General features: G+C 38.1%; 1 protein-coding gene across 3 annotated transcripts in view; it reads right to left on the bottom strand.

The window, feature by feature from the left end:
• The window catches only part of olah (oleoyl-ACP hydrolase), a 40,857-nt gene that overhangs the window by 21,991 nt on the left and 79 nt on the right, over positions 1-18,787 (bottom strand). Inside the window, exons 1-2 of one of the 3 annotated variants that reach the window (XM_028817127.2) lie at positions 14,401-15,652; positions 9,467-9,597 (exon numbers count right to left, since the gene is read on the bottom strand). In XM_028817127.2, coding sequence (XP_028672960.1) covers positions 9,467-9,596 — 130 coding nt within the window. In that variant the 5' untranslated portion in view covers position 9,597; positions 14,401-15,652. Of the gene's footprint in view, positions 1-9,466; positions 9,598-10,328; positions 10,400-14,400; positions 15,653-18,787 lie in introns of those variants that run through there. The other 2 variants (XM_028817126.2, XM_028817125.2) reach the window with 2 other exon arrangements.

The following is an 18,787-nucleotide window of genomic DNA, read 5'->3' on the forward strand; positions in this document are numbered from 1 at the left end:
CACCACGGCTGCTACCGAAGAGTCTGGGTGTATGCCGACATTTAAAATACGGGGGCAAATCTATCACAGAATTGGGTCATTAATGCTGTTGCCTGATGAGAGCCACAAATTCCTCCACATGTATTTTTTTGGGAATGAAGACAAAGAAGCAACATTACGTTGTGAAACAATTCCTGGTACCAAGAAAGAAATTGTTCTTGACATCCAAAAAATTATGCATGAACATAATGCATTAGTGAAAATGTTCAAGACCGATCTCGACAGAATGCCGACAGATCAATACAAATTGATCATTAGAGCAGATAAAACTCCAGTTAATGAGCATGAGTGAAGATTTAACGCACCTACCATTAATGAAGTGGCAATTGTATTGGTTGGAGAACATGTCGGCACCAGAGACATTGTCCTTCAAAGACGTCAAGAAGGCTTGGAGCATATTTCAGAAACGCACAGGTCATACGATGCTCTGCAATATCCCATAATCTTTTGCAAGGGAGATAATTTTGTGAAGCAGCTACTCAGTCTGGGAAATGGGAAATACCCTTCGGACTCTCTTTCAGGACTGATTTCCTTTTCACCTGATTTCTGTGTGTTGTTACCGTCAGTACAGGAAATAATACGTTAAGTTTTTCCAAATCTTTCAACTAATTATAAAGATGAACAATGGCTTTGCGAATGTGCAATTCTCGTGCCAAAAAATGATAATGTCAATAAAATTAACAACACCATCCTCCAAGAGCTCCCAGGATCACGCATTACATATAAACCTATTGATATTATTATGGACCCGAATCAAGCAGCTAATTATCCAACTGAATTTTTAAATTCATTGGAGCCACCAGGTCTACCACCTAATATATTAAATTTGAAAGTTCGTTCAATCATTGTATTACTCCGGAATTTAGATCCTCCTAAACTGTGTAATGGCACAAGATTGTATGTCACGAAATTAATGCCAAATGTCATTGAGGTGACAATCTTGACAAATGCCGGGAGAGGGAATAGTGTCTTCATACCACGTATCCCGCTCATCCCTGGGGACATGCCATTTGACTTCAAAAGGCTACAATTTCCGGTCCGCCTTGCATTTGCAATTACAATAAACAGAGCACAATGCCAATCACTTAAAGTTGTAGGAATCAATTTAGAAAATCCATGCTTCTCCCACGGTCAGTTATATGTCGTGTGTTCTCGGGTGGGTACACCAAAAAATGTATACATTTATGCACCTAATGGGCAAATAAAAAATGTAGTTTACCTGAAAGCACTACAGTAGTACTCAATGTATCTTTACTTCTTAAATGTTAATGTTTTACTGTGTAATAATTTATATGCTTCTTATACAGTATGTTGTTCAAATTCTTTTATCAAAATATTTTACTGTTTAATATATTTATATGTAATGTGCTTCTTATATATTACTTCATATTTTCATATGATAATGATATTAATAATATTGTTTATATTGATTTCTATGTTATTGTAAATGCTCTTTATTTGTTATAAAATAAAATTGGTAATTAACAAACTTATTTTATACATACTGCATTTTATTTTTTTCCCTTGCACTCAGTGAGTGAAGCCACTTGGTAATCAGCTAGTGTGTGTATATATTTATTGTGGTATATGGCCTGCCAGTCATCCCAGCCAATACCCCAGGTTGCCAGATGGAGCTCTCCTGGCAGCATTGAAGTTTCCCGAATTCCAGCAGGGCCTCATGGACCTTGTAGCTTTTATAACCAGCCCTGCTGGATACTATTTGGACCACCAAGGGACGCTGTAGGGAGGCTCAGGGAATACTACGTGCCCTATAACCCAGAAGTGCGTATATATATATATATATAGTGGCAGGCGGCCGGGGTCCATGAGCAGCTGGGACGCCCCTGCACACTATTTCCAGGGTTAGCAGCCCTGGACAGTGCAATACCTCCCCCTGGATGCTAGATGGCCACCCCGCTGGGTTGAAGTGGTTTCCCACAGGGCTCCATGGGAATTGGAGTTGGGTGCAGCCCTGTTGGGTCCCACAACCACCGCTGGGAGTACTGTGTTTGGGACTCCTGAGTGCAGCCAGAACTCGGTGATCAAGCACCTGGAGCACTTCCGGGTGAACTATAAAAGGAGCCAGTCACCAACACTCAGTGGCCAGAGGAGGAGTGGTGGTTGAAAAGAGAAGGAAAGTGCGTGATTTACTTGTGTACTGTGCTTGGGACTGTGTTGTGGCTGGAGGGATTATGGGGAAGACGTGCCCTTCAGCTGAAAAAAAATAAACAGTTTATTTTATTTTACCCATGCCTCTGTGTGAATCTGTGTTGGGTCGGGCGCTATATAGCACTCTTCTTACAATATATATATATATATAATAAAGTACAAGTATTGTTTTTACAACGTCACGTGAGACAAGGCAGTGAGACATCATTTAACACAAGTCCACGGACATCTAGCTTAGCAGTTGGTTGATTGCTGTTGGCAGACACACTTCATGTGCTCCCAGCTCTTAAAACAACGACAAGCAAAACACACAGCTCGCCAGCAGCAGATGATTCTACCGCTTCTTCTTAGCATTCGTTCAGCCGCACCCCCTTCACAACATGAGCAGTGTTATACGTCCTGCGAGAAAGAGACGTTACCACGCCCGGGGCCGGAAATAAAGGACAAGTATTGTTTTTACAAAAGTTTTAAAGTAAAAGTGAAAATAATGCATATGTAACAATTTCAATGAAACTAACAATCTCTTTAAATTATAAATTATATATGAACCAAACCCGGGGGTGGGCGAGCGAAGCGAGCAGGGGGTGGAGCCCCCTAATATATATATATATATATATATATATATACTGTATATATATATATATATAATATATATATATATATATATATATATATATATAGTATATTATTAGTAATATTTATAGATATGTCAATAGTCAACACATTAACAAAATAATAAAGATGTCATTTTGAAAACAAAAAAATTTGAAAAAAGTTGTTAAATTCAGTTACTGGTAAACCCAATATTTCTGATATTATCACCAGTTAGCCCAACACAAAAACACTTCCAACAATTTCATGTACTTTTTTATTTACCAATAAAGAATCACATGTACTGCACAAAATAATGGGAGTTGTAGGTAGTTCAGATAAGTAATCCAAAATAGATAGATTGATACAAATTTCTAACAGAGAATATCCATCCATCCATTTTCCAACCCGCTGAATCCGAACACCGGGTCACGGGGTTCTGCTGGAGCCAATCCCAGCCAACACAGGGCACAAGGCAGGAAACAATCCTGGGCAGGGTGCCAACCCACCGCAGGACACACACAAACACACCCACACACCAAGCACACACTAGGGCCAATTTAGAATCGCCAATCCACCTAACCTGCATGTCTTTGGAATGTGGGAGGAAACCGGAGCACCCAGAGGAAACCCATGTAGACACGGGGAGAACATGCAAACTCCACGCAGGGAGGACCCGGGAATCGAACCCAGGTCCCCAGATCTCCCAACTGCGAGGCAGCAGCGCTACCCACTGCGCCACCGTGCCGCCCAACAGAGAATATAATGAAGTATTTTTAAACCCACCATGTTTTAAAATGTGATTTAATATAGGTAATATGCTACATTATTCAGTTGTTTGTTTTTAAATAATAATGCATTTAAGTATAAACAGATAACTTAAAACAATCAAGTTAATTTGACAGATATTATTTTTAAGTAGATAAGAAAACTGAAGGGAGTGTTAACTGTTGTTCTTGCCCAGGGCACCAACACTAACTCTGGTCCTGTTAAATTTGTCTGTACTGTAAATTTTAATATTTGTATGCATGTGTGCTCAGCGTTTGCATCTTTGTGTGTGGTGATGCTGTTTTATTGAGTGATAGCCTGTGTGTCTTATTGTCTTTTCTGCATACATAGCTATGTAATAATACAAGGAGATGGTTATAAAAATAAGAAACTGTTATATAAAAGTAACGAGAACAAGACACAAAAACTAAGACAGTTTGAGCTGTTATTAGTAAGGGAAAAGTAACTTTTTAGTTAATGCAAAAAATGTTACCTATAAGTTTTAATGAATCTGCTAAAAATATGTGACTCACTAGAGATGGGCAGATAGAGACCAAAATTGAGACATATTAAAAATATCTAGAAAATATGTTAAAAAATAAAAGGACACCTATAAAAGCAAATGTGTTTTTTTTCCTGCAACTTGACTAGCTAAGCTGTTCATAAGAAAGAAATTCATATAGAAGACACAGTGGACAAGGAGGTTTCCTACATTCCTGTCTTGCAACCCACTGACCTACTCACTGGTGGTGGCTGATGCAATGAAACTAAACACAAGGATCCTTTGTAATCTTCTCTAAGAAATGAAAAAAGAGCCCAGGCATGTTCACAATGAAATCAGATGTGACTTGAACAACAATGAGTTCCAGGGTATTGAAAGGCTTACTAAACAGAATCTTTTTCATACAAATGCATTGAAATAATGTTAGTCGGGGGCCCTTTCTTTCAGCAAATACTTAATATTGAGTGAATGTAGGGCACTTACAATTTCCTACAATTTTCCTAATTTCATAGCTCTAATCACAATTTATTAACTCAGCAGGTGTATTTTTGTTAACTTGCTGTTTCTCTACTAATATATTCTTCTGCAGACTCCAGAATCAATAATGCTATGATTTATAACACACATATATAAATAAAACTCTTAAGGTGAAATCAGCCAGTGAGAAATGTCAGGTATCCTCCTATTAGAGAAAACTGAATTCTATTGTCCCATTGGAAAGAACTGAATTCTTATTTTTTTATATTTTATTGATTGTAAGGATTGCAGTAAATGGAAACAATTATAAGTCAGTACTGCAATATTTAAATATTACAAGTTTAATTTTTTTTATTTATTGAACTTCAGTAAGAAACTGCATTTTATCCTTCTACCTATCTATCTGTCTATCCATACCTTATCAGATCATATACCTCTTCCTTCCTCATTTACAGAACAGAAAAAGAAAACAATGTAATATAAAATACTAGTAACGGCACACTGCACAATAATGTGCACTGAATACACTTGACTTGAGCATTCATAGTTTTCATACTCTTTCTCTGTATGTTTAGCATTTATTTGCTCAGAGGTTGATGCGCATGCTGCTTCCTGAGCAGCTCTTCTTCTCTCCACCCTAGCGGTCCGCTGCTTCTCTTCTTTTGTCGGAGTCTTTCGCATTAACACTGGTTATGTCAGTGTTTGTGTTGCAATTTCTTACTATGCTTTCCTTAATTTTTCACTTCAGCTGGCACTTAAGTCTTCAATCTGCATCAAGAATGAATTAAGATATGGAGAGGTAGGGGAAGTGACGGCGAAGGTGGTAGGGATGAGAACGGCGCCCAAACGTATGCACCACACAGCCCTCCTACTGGCCGATGCTGAGAGCTGATTCTACAATAAAATAAAATAAAAATAAAAAGAGGAATAACCTTGGAGGTCAATCATAACTCCAAAAACGGATAGTAGATGTCATGTATTATATGTGTACCAAATTTCAGGTCAATAGTTTAAACGGTTTGCGAGCTATAGGTGATTTAAAATCCTGGACAGACAAATGAACAGCCACGATAGCATATTATATAGAAAGATTCACTCAAAAACACTGTCAAAACATGGTTCAGCATGCTCTAATTGAAGGTAACATTAATACATGTCTGTCAGATTTTAAAGAACCTTTGTACTGTTTTGAATTTAATTTAGTCAACATTTTAAGTAGTGTAAATATGGTAAGTGGGTTAGGATTCTTCCAGTTCATTGGCATAAGAACGAATCAGCAATCTGGTGCATGATATCACAGTAGGCAGATATTAAGGATGCTCAAGTTACACTCAATGCTTGTTAAGTAAAATGGAAATTAAATGACCAGCCAGGTCATTACACCATGTAGGCTCCTTATATACCACTTTTCCCTTAAAACATGAACCTAGAACAAAGTCTGGTCCCAGGTAGTTTTTCAAATTCAAACAAGAACTACAAAGTATGCATTAGTTGTAAATCATTCAAATAAAATGTAATCCTGGTACTTTTTTGTATTTTTACTTTTTCTTCCCACTTTGTTACTTTAAATGACATATGTTTCTATTTGCTGATATGCTGCACCGTGTTAGGATATGAAATTTCTAAGTTTTGCTGAACACTGTCAACTTGCACTTCTTTGGTTTAGTAAACATTACTACATTCAGCACAAGGAGTGAGTACTACACAAAACCAAACAAAAATAAAACTAAAGCAAAGGGTTTACAAATTCCCCTCAAACCAAGCATTATGTTTCAAGCTAACATTAACCATCCACTCCAACATCAACACAAGGAGCATAAACTAATCAAGTTGTCCAATTTCATGGTTGGGTCCCACTTTTCCTACAGGGGCACCAAGCTAAAAAGTTACGTGTCCATGAAGCTTGCAGCCCTTAGAACCCCTTAAAGAGATGGGCCTTCAGAGTGGCTCCTTAGCTGCAGACAGTCTTAAAGGGATCAAGGTGACTCCCTCCTCTACCTCAATGTGCTATCTTGGCAGATCCCTTTAAATTAAGCACATTTTAAATATTTAAAAATAATAATAATAAATAGAATAAAGCATCATATGCTTTCTGTAATGTGACAGTGTACCTAGTGAAAAATACCTGTGATCACTTGGTGATTCATTATTGTAACAATAAAATGTGAAAACTTCCAAGGGTGAATACTTTTACACATTTTATCGGCATTACAGATTAGGTAATAGACCAGGGGTCCCCAACTCTGGTCCTGGAGGGCCCCAGTGGCTGCAGGTTTTCATTCTAACCCTTTTCTTAATGAGAGACCTGCTTTTGCTGCTAATTAACTTCTTTTGAATTACAATGGAATTGACTTGCTCTTGAAGACTCAGACCCCTTAATCGTTTCTTTTTCCTTATTAGCAGCCAAACAATAATAAGATACAAAATGAGAGAAAACAACTGGTGTCCATCATACAATATCTGAAAATACAGGTAAAATTCTGTTACAACGAACTGCTAGGGACCTAAAAAATATTTTGTTGTAATGAAAATTTTGTAGAAATGAGATTCTGTATTTGTCACTAAAGTGCTTTCTTTAACTTGTGCCCAGGCGTTTGCAATCATTTCAATAGCTTCTTTCGCGTTAATTTTAATCTCCTCCTGTCTACAAGTTATGCTGATGAAAATATTTCTCAGCATTTCCTTGCGATAATACACTTTCAGGGTGCGAATGATGCCCAAATCCAATGGCTGAATCACTGCCGTGCAATTGGGTGGGAGGAATTCAATGCGAACCTTATCTAAATGTGGAAGCATTTTATGGGCAGCACAGTTATCAATCAGGAGCCAAATCATCCTTCTCTTCTTCTTCATATTGTGAGGTTTCGGAACTCTTTTGGGATCTCCCCCCCCATTCCCCACCCAACAGGAATGACACGCTGCGTCCCAACACACAATTGCCGCGTTTGTAGAAGATTGTTTTTCCGTTGCCGGGGCAGGGCAACAGCAGTGAAGTGCCACAAAAGCAAACCCTAAAAGACCGTGGTCGCGCTATAAGTCCCTGTCTTGCACCCTAAAACATGAGGCTTAGTCTCAGTACTTTAAAAAAAACAGCTTTATTCAGCTTGAAACAGGAACAGCATGGTTATTTATTGTAGCGGGATCTGCCACTCTGCTATACACAGACACAGCAGTCAGACAGGGTTGTAGCTAAGTTAGTGGCCAAGTAATCCTTCCCTGCACTTACAATGTTCCTTGTATCACCCATCGAGAGCTTTTCTATTTCCTTTAGTGAAGAGCCGCAGTAGAGCTGCGAGCCTGCTGTTGCCCCAGCAATGGATGAACAGTCTTCCACAGACGCGGTGATCACTTCGGGACGCTCTTCGGCGTGTTGTCCAGCTGGGGGATGTCCCAAGAGAGTTTGGAAACCTCACATTTTCTTGAATGAGTGCTGCATTAATAGGAATGTTTCTCGAACGATCATCACTGAACCACATAAAAACTATTTTTTCGACGTCTTTAAATTCACCGTATGCAACCCGAGATTTTTCTTCTTTTTTTGCTCGGTCTTTAAAGAAAGTTCACAGAAATTCTGAATTCACTGGCAATGTCTTTTTTTCTTTTTGCCGTAATCGAGAGCTGCAAAAGTTTTAAGTTTTTTTTTCTAATATGAACTGTTATCGTTTTTTTGTGTCTGCCGTTTCTATAGGACGGTGACAATGAGTTAAATTCCAATGGATGTTTTTCAAATCCTGACGAGCAATAAACAAAAGGTGTCACTGAAAACCACCAAAAACAAAAACAGCAAAAAACAGTACGAGGAAAGTTCGAAAAAAGAAAAAAAAATTGGCACTGTTTCTGTTTGGGGATCGTTGTGCACAACTAACTGCTCTATGGATGATTCATTCAGGCATTTCAAGGTCTTTTGGGCACTTTGTTGTAATGAAAGTATCTGCTGAATGTATTTTGGAGTAACAAGATTTCTATAGACTCGTGTCATATGGAGAAACTGTCGAGACCATAAAAATACTTCATTGTAATGAAAATTTAGTTGTATAGATATTTGTTGTAACGGAATTTTACCTATAGAGAAAGGTGAAGGTCTCAGGAATGCTGATCTGCTCAGGTGCACAAAACATTTTACCAGTGCTCTTAGAAAAGAGAAAATTGCAACAATTTCTGAAATGTCTGCTAATGCACAGTGAGAGCAGCAACAAGCCATGGAATTAAAGAATTGGTTTAATGAACAACAAGACTCAGCACCTCATTAAGCAACTGGTTGGAGTTGAGGTGAAATTGGTTGGAGTTTGAGGCCCTGACTTAGTTGGTCTTTTGTTGACAAGTCAGTTAAAATGAAAGGAAAATGAGTTAATTAGCAGCAAAAATGGGTCACCAATTAAGAAAAGGGTTACAAGGGAAACCTGCAGCCACTGGGGCCCTCCTGGACCAGAGTTGGGGACCCCTGTAATAGACTGTTTGGAGGATCAGATTGTTTGTGTTAAAAGCAAGTGTATCAATGAAAGTGGTCACTGAGGGAAATACAAACGGTAATACAGTAAATGTAAACTAGCATAAAGTATAATTTATGTACAATAACATTTAAATTTTACACAATATTCCACATTGAATAACATTAATTGTAGCCTACTCGCCAATGTCACCTATAGTAAGCACTCACTTTGAATGTTACAGACTAACAGCTGTGATGCAGTAACATTACCCACAGCACCAGTATGGTGCCCCTTAGTATATTGTAATTTGATTCACTGTTTTAAAATGATTCTTGTGCTAAAATTAATGTCTTTATACACCCATGGATTTTCTTATTAATAAAAATGAATTACTAAACAATTCCAGTGCATTATGAACTACTGTCATGTTAATATAACCCTAGTGCTGCAATTAATTCTGGACTATAATCTGCACATACATTATGCTTACCTTCGATACTGCTATTAAAGATTTTGCCCCATCTGGCATAGTGAATTGAGCCTCCACCAGCCCAGGGAAAACAAACTAGTCGGGCAACGGCATCAGGCTGTTTGCAGAAACAGTTTACTACTTTTTCCATTCTGAGAAAATAAAACACACATACACACAAATGAATGTCCTCATGCTCCAATGAAAAACACACATAACAAAAAATAATAGCACATTTACACATTTATGCAACAGAGCTGAGTAAAAGGCAACAGGTGGCTGCCTCTAAATTCAAACTCTGGTTGCATCGAAATGCTATCATAATTGCAGTTTGCTATTGTCTTTAGACTATGCACTTGTAAAGACTGGCATTACCCAGAGGGATAAAAAGACTTACTAAAAATCTTAACAGCTGAACCCACTGCTAGACAATTTTGAGTATTTCCACCTTATACTAGAATAAGCAGCCAGGTAGACAAAATGAATCAATTACATATGATGCAGTTCAATTTATTGTTATAAAGTGCAATTCCCAACAGTCTATTTTTTAATTACAAATTCAACACAGAATATAATAAAATTATATGCAACACTGGATGAAAGGCAATGGAATATATACTGTATATTTTTCTAAATTTGTAAAAATGTTTTTAAAATGATAAAAATCTCAGATTCCTCTGTCCAAGGTTATGGTCCTGACAACTAGTGAAGGTTAAAGCAGAGCTGAAACAATAAATCCATTACTGGGTACACCATATCCATTTCAAGATGAGTCTACGATCATCACAGGATGCAAAGAATTTAAGAAGGTAATTTGTGACTAACAGAACTTATGTGGCCTAAGCTTTATACTATGCTATAAACCCTAAGGCTAAATGCCCACCTTATTCAGAAATAAATGTTTTTGCTTCTCAAATAACACAGTGTTTTTTTTTTCTTTTTTCAGTGTTCTGTACAATAAAAATTTCTGAATGTTAGCTTAACTGATGACCTTGTGGATCCTGTCGTATGCCCAATATTGCTTATTCTCCAGGGAAAAATAGTTTCGGAAACTATAATATCAAAATAATGTTGCGGGGAAGGATAATAATAATAATATTATGAAAAAAATAAGGTATAATAAGCCAGAATCTTAAATGCCCCTAAAATCTAAAAACAAAATCTAATGCACAGTTTTACAGTGTTGGATTTTTTTAGGTAACAGCATAGTGGTTCAAGTCCCACTTGTATCATTTTTTTATCTTGATCCTAAATATGTTTCATACATAATAATACACGTAGAAAGCCAATTATAAACACTCCATAAGTGATATCAAAAAGGTTTACTACTATATAATTCTCTGTTATCAAAGAGAAATAACAAGTATTGTTCCACATCATTCTACAAACTGTAGGATATTTAAAACATTCAGTCTTTACTTTTATCAGTTTCTTATGTTCTTATGTATTAAGATGCATATAGATATTATTTTATTATCTGGAAGCAATTTTACATCTTTTGATTTCCACATAACTTAAAGCATTACCAGTATCACTTAAGAAAGATATCCTACATTTGTCTGACTTGCCTCTGTTAATTGTTAAAATACTTTAGCTAGGAGTTTCAAATTATAAGTACAGTTTATAAGTATCATGTTCTATTAATTTGTTCCTATATGTACTAATGTACCATCATGATAACTGTTATCCATTCCATAAGAAAAATGAAATAGCTTTTTAGAATCAAAGCCTTTATTACTATTGTTATATTTTACATATAAAACATATTTAAAATATTCCAGAAGTATTCATGCCATCATATGATTTATACATATATATTTACACACATATAGAGTACAGGAAGGGTGTGGAGGACTTCATCTTATGGTTCAGGGGAAACAACCTTCAACTCAACATCAGCAAGGCAAAAGAACTGATGGTGGACTTCTTGTGTGCCAAGATACCTCTGAGACCAGTCACCATCCAGGGGGAGGATGTGGAAGTGGTACAGAGCTACAAGTACGTGGGAGTTCACATGAACAACAAACTGGACTGGTCTGATAACACAGTTGCGCTATACAAGAAGGGCCAGAGCAGACTGTACTTGCTAAGAAGACTCGGGTCTTTTGATGTGCGCAACAAACTGCTGGAAATGTTCTGCCAGTCCATAGTAGCCAGCGTGGTATTCAATGCTGAGTCTGCTGGGAATGCAATGTGCACTCAAAAGAAGCACAACACCTGAACAAACTTATCAGGAAAATGAGCTCCATCACGGGGTGGACACTGGACACACTGGAAGCTGTTGTGTAAAAGAAGATGGAGGCAAAACTGAATGTCATTAAAGAAAATCCTCTCTTGGAGCTCTTTTACCCTTAGCCTCATTCAACCATGGTGTGCTAAGAAGCCCCTCTGGGAATCTTTTCTGCCCATTGCCACCAGGCAATTCAATGCTTCCACCTAATGTACTTAAGTTTATTTTTTATTTTTATTTATTTATTTACTTAATGATTGACTGACTGTATTATCTGTCCTGGAGGTCTGTATCCTTGTTTTTCTATGTATCTGCTGGTGTATGCATCTGAATATCCCCATGGGATTATTTAAATTTATCTAATCTAATCTAATATATAACTGCTCAAAAAAATTAAAGGAACACTTTGAAAACACATCAGATCTCAATGGGAAAAAAAATCCTGATGGATGTCTATAGTGATATGGACTGGGTAATGTGTTAGATGGATATGAAAATTATCAACCTACAGAGGGCTGAATTCTAAGACACCCTGAAAATCAAAGTGAAAAAATGATGTAACAGGCTAGTCCATTTTGCTGACTACTGAGTATGCATGCCTGACAATGCTGGGATGGGGGTGGGTGGGCATGCTTCTAATGAGATGACGAATGGTGTCCTGGGGGATCTCCTCCCAGATCTGGACCAGGGCATTAGTGAGCTCCTGGACAGTCTGAGGTGCAACCTGGCAGCGTCGAATGGACCAAAACATAATCTCCCAGAGGTGTTCTAATGGATTTAGGTCAGGCGAGACTGGGGGCCAGTCAATAGTATCAATTCCTTCATCCTCCAGGAACTGACCGCATACTTTCGCCACATGAGGCTGGGCATTGTCGTGCACCAGGAGTAACCCAGGACCCACTGCACCAGCATAGGATCTGACAATGGGTCCAAGGATTTCATCCTGATATCAAATGGCAGTCAAGGTGCTGTTGTCTAGCCTGTAGAGGTCTGTGCGTCCCTCCATGGATATGCCTCCCTAGACTATCACTGACCCACCACCAAACCAGTCATGCTGAACAATGTTACAGACAGCATAATGTTCTCCATGCATTTCATTAACACCAAAGCAGCTGAAACTGATTAACAACCCCCTCTGCTACTTAACTGACCAGATCAATATTCCAGATGTTTCACTGACTTGATGCTATACTCTGATTAAAAAGTGTTCCTTTAATTTTTTGAGAAGTATATATATATATATATATATATATATATATATATATATATATATATATATATATATATATATACATATTGCATACAAATTTTAGCTTGTTACTAGGAGGCAGGGGGAAGGCGTTTGTACTAGAAAAATAATACACTATAAGCAAAACAAGGCCCTTCTGAGAAGAACGGGTGTTCATAGAATCCTTTATTTGGTAAATAAATACAGGCCGCTGCTGCCTGTGTGTACTCATGGTTTAACATTTAAATGCTATCTTGTTGGAATCACTGGGCCATCCAACCTTTAAACTTGTTCTCTGTACCAAGCTACCTGGACACTGCTATAGAAACAAAACCTGAGCCACAGACAGGAACACTACTGTATCAGAGATTCTTATTTGATGATGTCAATGTGGGACTTCTGTGACCATTCAAGAAGTTAAATCATTGTCCTTCACCACCTGTTTCAGTTATGTGTATATGTTGGTTTTTTTTTTTATTCGCCTAACATTAAGCCACAAAATTAAAAAAAAAAATTTTTAGGGAGAATTTATCCACTGCAAATAGATTTATTATTGAGTTACTTAAATAGGTTTATTTTTTCTCCTTGTGTTGGAATATATTACTGGGTATTAAACATGACTTAGCAGCTTTCAGCTGTTGAAATATTCTTTTATCTGCATAGATGCATGTCACCTGATATTACCCTACAATGTCAATTTCTTTCCACATCTAGCCCCAATTATAGCATGTTTGAGTTTTTAACCCACACCCTCATGTTTCTTCTTCTAAAGATTTAAATGTCTTTATAATGTAAAAAAAACACGACCCACCCCAGGAAAACCAGAAGGGAAGGTGAGATGACATTAAACAGTATTTTGTTTGAAAGAAACTTTTAGAGGCTATTTACTTTTAAATGCATTTCATTAAATAATGTTGGGATTTCTCTTTGCAGCACAGTGCAGCAGTGGGTAGAACTGTCACCACACAGTGTTTGCCTTTTATCTAAAGGTTCTACTTTGAATTATATGGATTGCCCTTACCAGTCCCAAAACATGCTATCATGTTGGCTGGGGAATCTAAATTGACTCTGTTTGGGTAAATGTGCCCTGTGATTATTTGGAATCCTTCCTAGAGCTACAGTGGTGTGAAAAATTAGGCACACTGCATGAACAAAAGGATGATATGATTGCCATTTAAACCATACTGATAACATGTGATTTAATTAAACATAACATTGGAAAACCATATTTTGCACTCATTTGTACAACTTAAATCAACAGAAATGCAATTGTGCAGAAAATGTAAATACAACCCAACCTTTATCATTGCATCAAATGCTATTAGACTCAAGTGAACCAAAGAAGATGCAAACAGTTACTTCATCGTTACAAAAGACCTTGAAGGGTTCTGTCTTATATAAATATCACAAACATGTCACGTGGGTTGGTCTTGTGCAGATGTTAAGACCCCAAAGAGCCCCCCTTCGAGTCAAGTAGCCAGACAGGAGGAAGCTTACCAATGCGTCTTTATTTTCTCTTCGAAGAGCGAGTGCCTCCTTTCAGCAAACTGATCAGAGTCTCTCCTTGAGCAAAGAGATACATCTATTTTGATATCTTTTAGGGTGGCTACATGAAATGAGCTGATTCATGATTATAAAACTTTCACATGTAAAATGATTGGTTAATACATTGCTTACACTTTTTATGATGTTACTTTATTCAGTGTATGTGCACGTTTCGCCCCATAGGAAGTTCCTATTTTAAAGTGCATCCTTGCCGCATTTTATCTTAGCAGATCACCCACACCCAGCTCAGACTTACTGCGCCCATTTTCCCTTTGCACAATAGCTTGCTGGCAGAGTCTTACCTTGCACACCCAGACGGCTTAGTTATCCTAACTGACCTTTTAATTCCATTGATTAACACTGTACAAATTAAAACATATGAAAATAATCACACAGGTGTCAGTTGCGGTAGTGATTCACTCCATTGTCCAAAATATCATCTACAAAAGGAGAACACCTCAAATCACTGGCAATCTATCTAGACCAAGTGTTCTAAAAAAGTCAGCCCAAGAGCTGACCAAAAGATGCTGCAGGAAGTCTCTAAAAACACCAGGATAACATCTAAGAATTTAAAGGCAAGTGTTGTTTCAACCAATGTCAAAGTAAAGTCTTTCATAGACATACAAAAAAAATGGAGGGTATTAATTTACAAGCAGGAGTGGGTAATGCCACAGCCTTTGTGCTTTCTGTACATTATGCCTCATTACTGCAACATGCCACCAAAATCTCACCTCTGCTACCTAAAACACTGTGGTGAAACACAATTTTTTTTTTTTATAAATAACTGACATTTACTGGTTTTGAACATTTAAAAATGTACTACTAAAAACTAGTGTTGGATACCGCATACTTTTTTACACTCAAAAATGAACGAACTAAAACTAGACCAGATATGAACAGTATGGATTGCCAGTTTTGCAACAGAAATTTCAAAAAAAATAAAAACCTACTGCATTTACTTGGTAAAAGAAGTCATGAGTGGCACACGGTAAGCACAAGGTAACAGTTTCATTCACATATGCACTTGATGTTTCTGTAAACACATTACACTACACTGTAACATTAACATAACGCAAGACAGGCTCTACTGGGAGTCTTTTGGCTGTTCAGTTTGCCCTTCTGAAAGTTTGTAATGTGCCAGAAAAAAAAAGGAACATGAAGGGCATCACTGGGAGTTTGTTAAAATCTTCCAGTCAATGCAAACCAGGAGCACTTTCTACACAAAAGTCTGCATTTATAAAACAAAGCTTGACTGGAAAGTTTGCATATATATATATATATATATATATATATATATATATATATATATATATATATGCAACATTTTGGAGAAACTGAGTAACGACAACATTCTTGACAAAGTAGGGAAATGCAGTCAATCTCACTAAATGACACATACAATAATTTATATCAAACGTATTAAACCTCAAAATCGATGAATATGATGTACAAACTATTTTAGTTTCCTTTTAAGAGGGCCAATGCTTTGTATTTGCAGTGAAGAATTGTTTTGTTTTTTGTCAGTTTATGTAGACTACCTGTTGTCAACTCTCAGAGAATGGGCCAACAAAGTAGTCAGGAATATCTCAGCCCAGCTTCATTTCAATTATGCCTTCTGAGCTGGAAGTCATTAATTGACTAACGAGGCACTACATTCAGTTTTTGTACAGTGTGGGTCTTACATGCATAAATCACAATATGTTTTCGCCAACATAAAAAGGCAAATTGCAGCAGTGTCCAGTTTTCCTAACCTAATCAGAACTATTGACTGTGCTCATATTGCATTTAGGGTACCTAGTGAGAATGAAGCTACTTTTGATAACCATAAGCAGTTACACTCCATTAATGCACAAGTTACCTGCGATTACAAACATTGTGGCTCTGTGGCCTGGGTTAACCCATGATTAATTTATTTTAAGGTAAAGTAGCTTTGACAGTCAGCTTGCTGATGGTTCTATACGCAATGGCAGGTTTCTTGGTAAAGGAACTAGCCGGGCCCTCAGTTTTTCACATTGCCTATTTACTATTCATGGCAACAACAATCATGTCATTACATATGCCAGGTGATAGTGACTACCCACTAAGATGCTGGAGCCTTAAGCCTTTCCTTGGCCCCCAGAACACACAGGGGAGGTGCTATAATGCTGCACATGCTCTTAACACGCTCAGCTGTGCAGGGCACCATAAGATTCTTCAAATGCAGGTATGGCTGTGTCTTGAAGCATCAAGAGGGAAGTTGCTCTACAAGCCAATGAAAGTCTGCAGCATCGTGATTGCATATGTACAGTGCTGATTAACACAGGCTGCTTCTGGGTGACAATTGGTTGGCTTCAAGATGTGTTCACACATGCACATTTGCAGGATGGTTGCAATTCATAAAGGGTAAATTGCTTACAAATGTGTGCAAGCTATATATTATAAATCAATTTTTTTTTGCTGTACACATATCTTCATGCTCAAATCCATGCAAAATTTTATAAATGAGATATCAGGCCTTTTGATTGCTACCTGCCGGAGTCTGAGTGTCTGAGCTTGCGAGTGTCCTGGATAAAAACCAATATCCCGGCCTTTAATGACCCCTTGGGCACAGCCATCAGCAGTGTGTCTGTCTGCTGAGAGAATGCCTGCCTTGTTGGGAGGTTTACTTACTTTAGCAGCGACATTCATGTCTCTGGCGATGCTTCTTATGAAGTCAGTAGATGGATTGGGAGAGCATGGGGGGTCATGAGGTCGCTGGAAAGGGGTGTGTGGCGCTCCCCGATATCTCTGCAAAAGGATGAAGGTCCAAGTCTTTAGACTCCTGGGGCTTACCGTTTTGCTATATGGTTGCGACACATGGACACTACCCAATGACCTGAGATGAAGACCTGACACCTTTGGTACCGTTGTCTCTTCGGAGAATACCACTAGTTTGGCTTTGTGTCAAATAACCATGGAGTCCCAAATGAGGCACATTACCTGCATTGTGAGGGAGTGTCAGTTACAGCATTATAGCCATGCGGTGCGATTCTCCAAGGGTGATCCAGCTAGCAGGATCCTCATTATTGAGGACCCTAAGCAGCTGGACCAGGTCAAGGGGATGCCCACGTAACACTTGGCTGTGGCCAACAGATGGTCATTTCTGGGATGGGGATTGGACCGTGTGTCTGCTTGAGGGGTTGCCAACCGGGATCCTGAGCTGTTTTGTTGTGTGTTGCGGTGGTGGCAACGCATTGTACTGGTGCATGATCCCCAACCTGACCTACCTGTGGCACAAAGATTTCACCATAATCTTGAAAACCAGCTGTTGTGTACTGGGCTGAAGGAGATGTGAGGGCTCCTTATAGTCGTGTGGTATATACGTATCTTAAAAGGGACGTTATTTTTGTACTGCTTTGCACACATTAAAAGGTTGGCACACCTTGAAAATTTTAATAAGATCCTTCTATTCACTTAAACGAGAACGATTTGCTCAACAAGCTGATTGTGCAATTTAAGTTTGTAGAGGTTGATCCGGGGTTCATTCCTGAACTGGAACGGCAGGTATAACAAAATGTGGTAGGGTGTTATTTTAATGAAAGTGATTTTTGGAGTTACTTTCTTACACAGATTAATACACAACGGTCATTTTTCGGCAGGTATAACAAAATGTGGTATAGGTGTTATTTCAAAGAAAGTGATTTTTAGATTCACCTTCTCATGCAGATCAGTACACAACTTCATTTTTTCCCTTGAAAAGTAATCGAAAATGCAAGTTTAGCAAACAGGCAGCTTCCAAACGCCCATCTGCATTCCGCCGTAGTGTTTCAATCACTACCAAAACGCACACCGTAAACTTTTCTATTTTAAGTAAGACTGATTTGCACAATTGACAACACGGACAGCCCGAGTGTCAGTCCTTACAAACAAGTGCAGAGAACCCTGTCTAGTTTATTCTAACCTACTGCACACCCCGTATCTACGCGAAAGAGGGGTGGGATTTTTCCTGCCTCCACGTTGGTATGGGAAATACGAGTTTGCAATGGGGCATCTCACACTAAGACAAACAGAAGAAAACTTTTAACTTTTCAACCTGAATTCGAAGATTTATGTCAAAATGTTAACCTCTTTTTTAATATATACTTGAAAGGATCATTCATCCACAACTGACACTTGGCTATCGCACTGCATACAGAGCTCTACGACACCCATCCTAATCTTTAATTGCTTTTATGCGGATTGAGCAAAATGTTACATGCAAAACCTTGACAAACAGGAAATGCCGATACATCCATATGAAACGTAAAAGTGCGTGTTTTACAAATAGCACTTCCACAAATCCCCAAAATAAGTGAGCACAATTACCAAACCGTCAGAAGCA

The sequence above is a fragment of the Erpetoichthys calabaricus genome, chromosome 13, assembly GCF_900747795.2.
Source record: "Erpetoichthys calabaricus chromosome 13, fErpCal1.3, whole genome shotgun sequence".
Taxonomy (NCBI): Eukaryota; Metazoa; Chordata; class Cladistia; order Polypteriformes; family Polypteridae; genus Erpetoichthys; species Erpetoichthys calabaricus.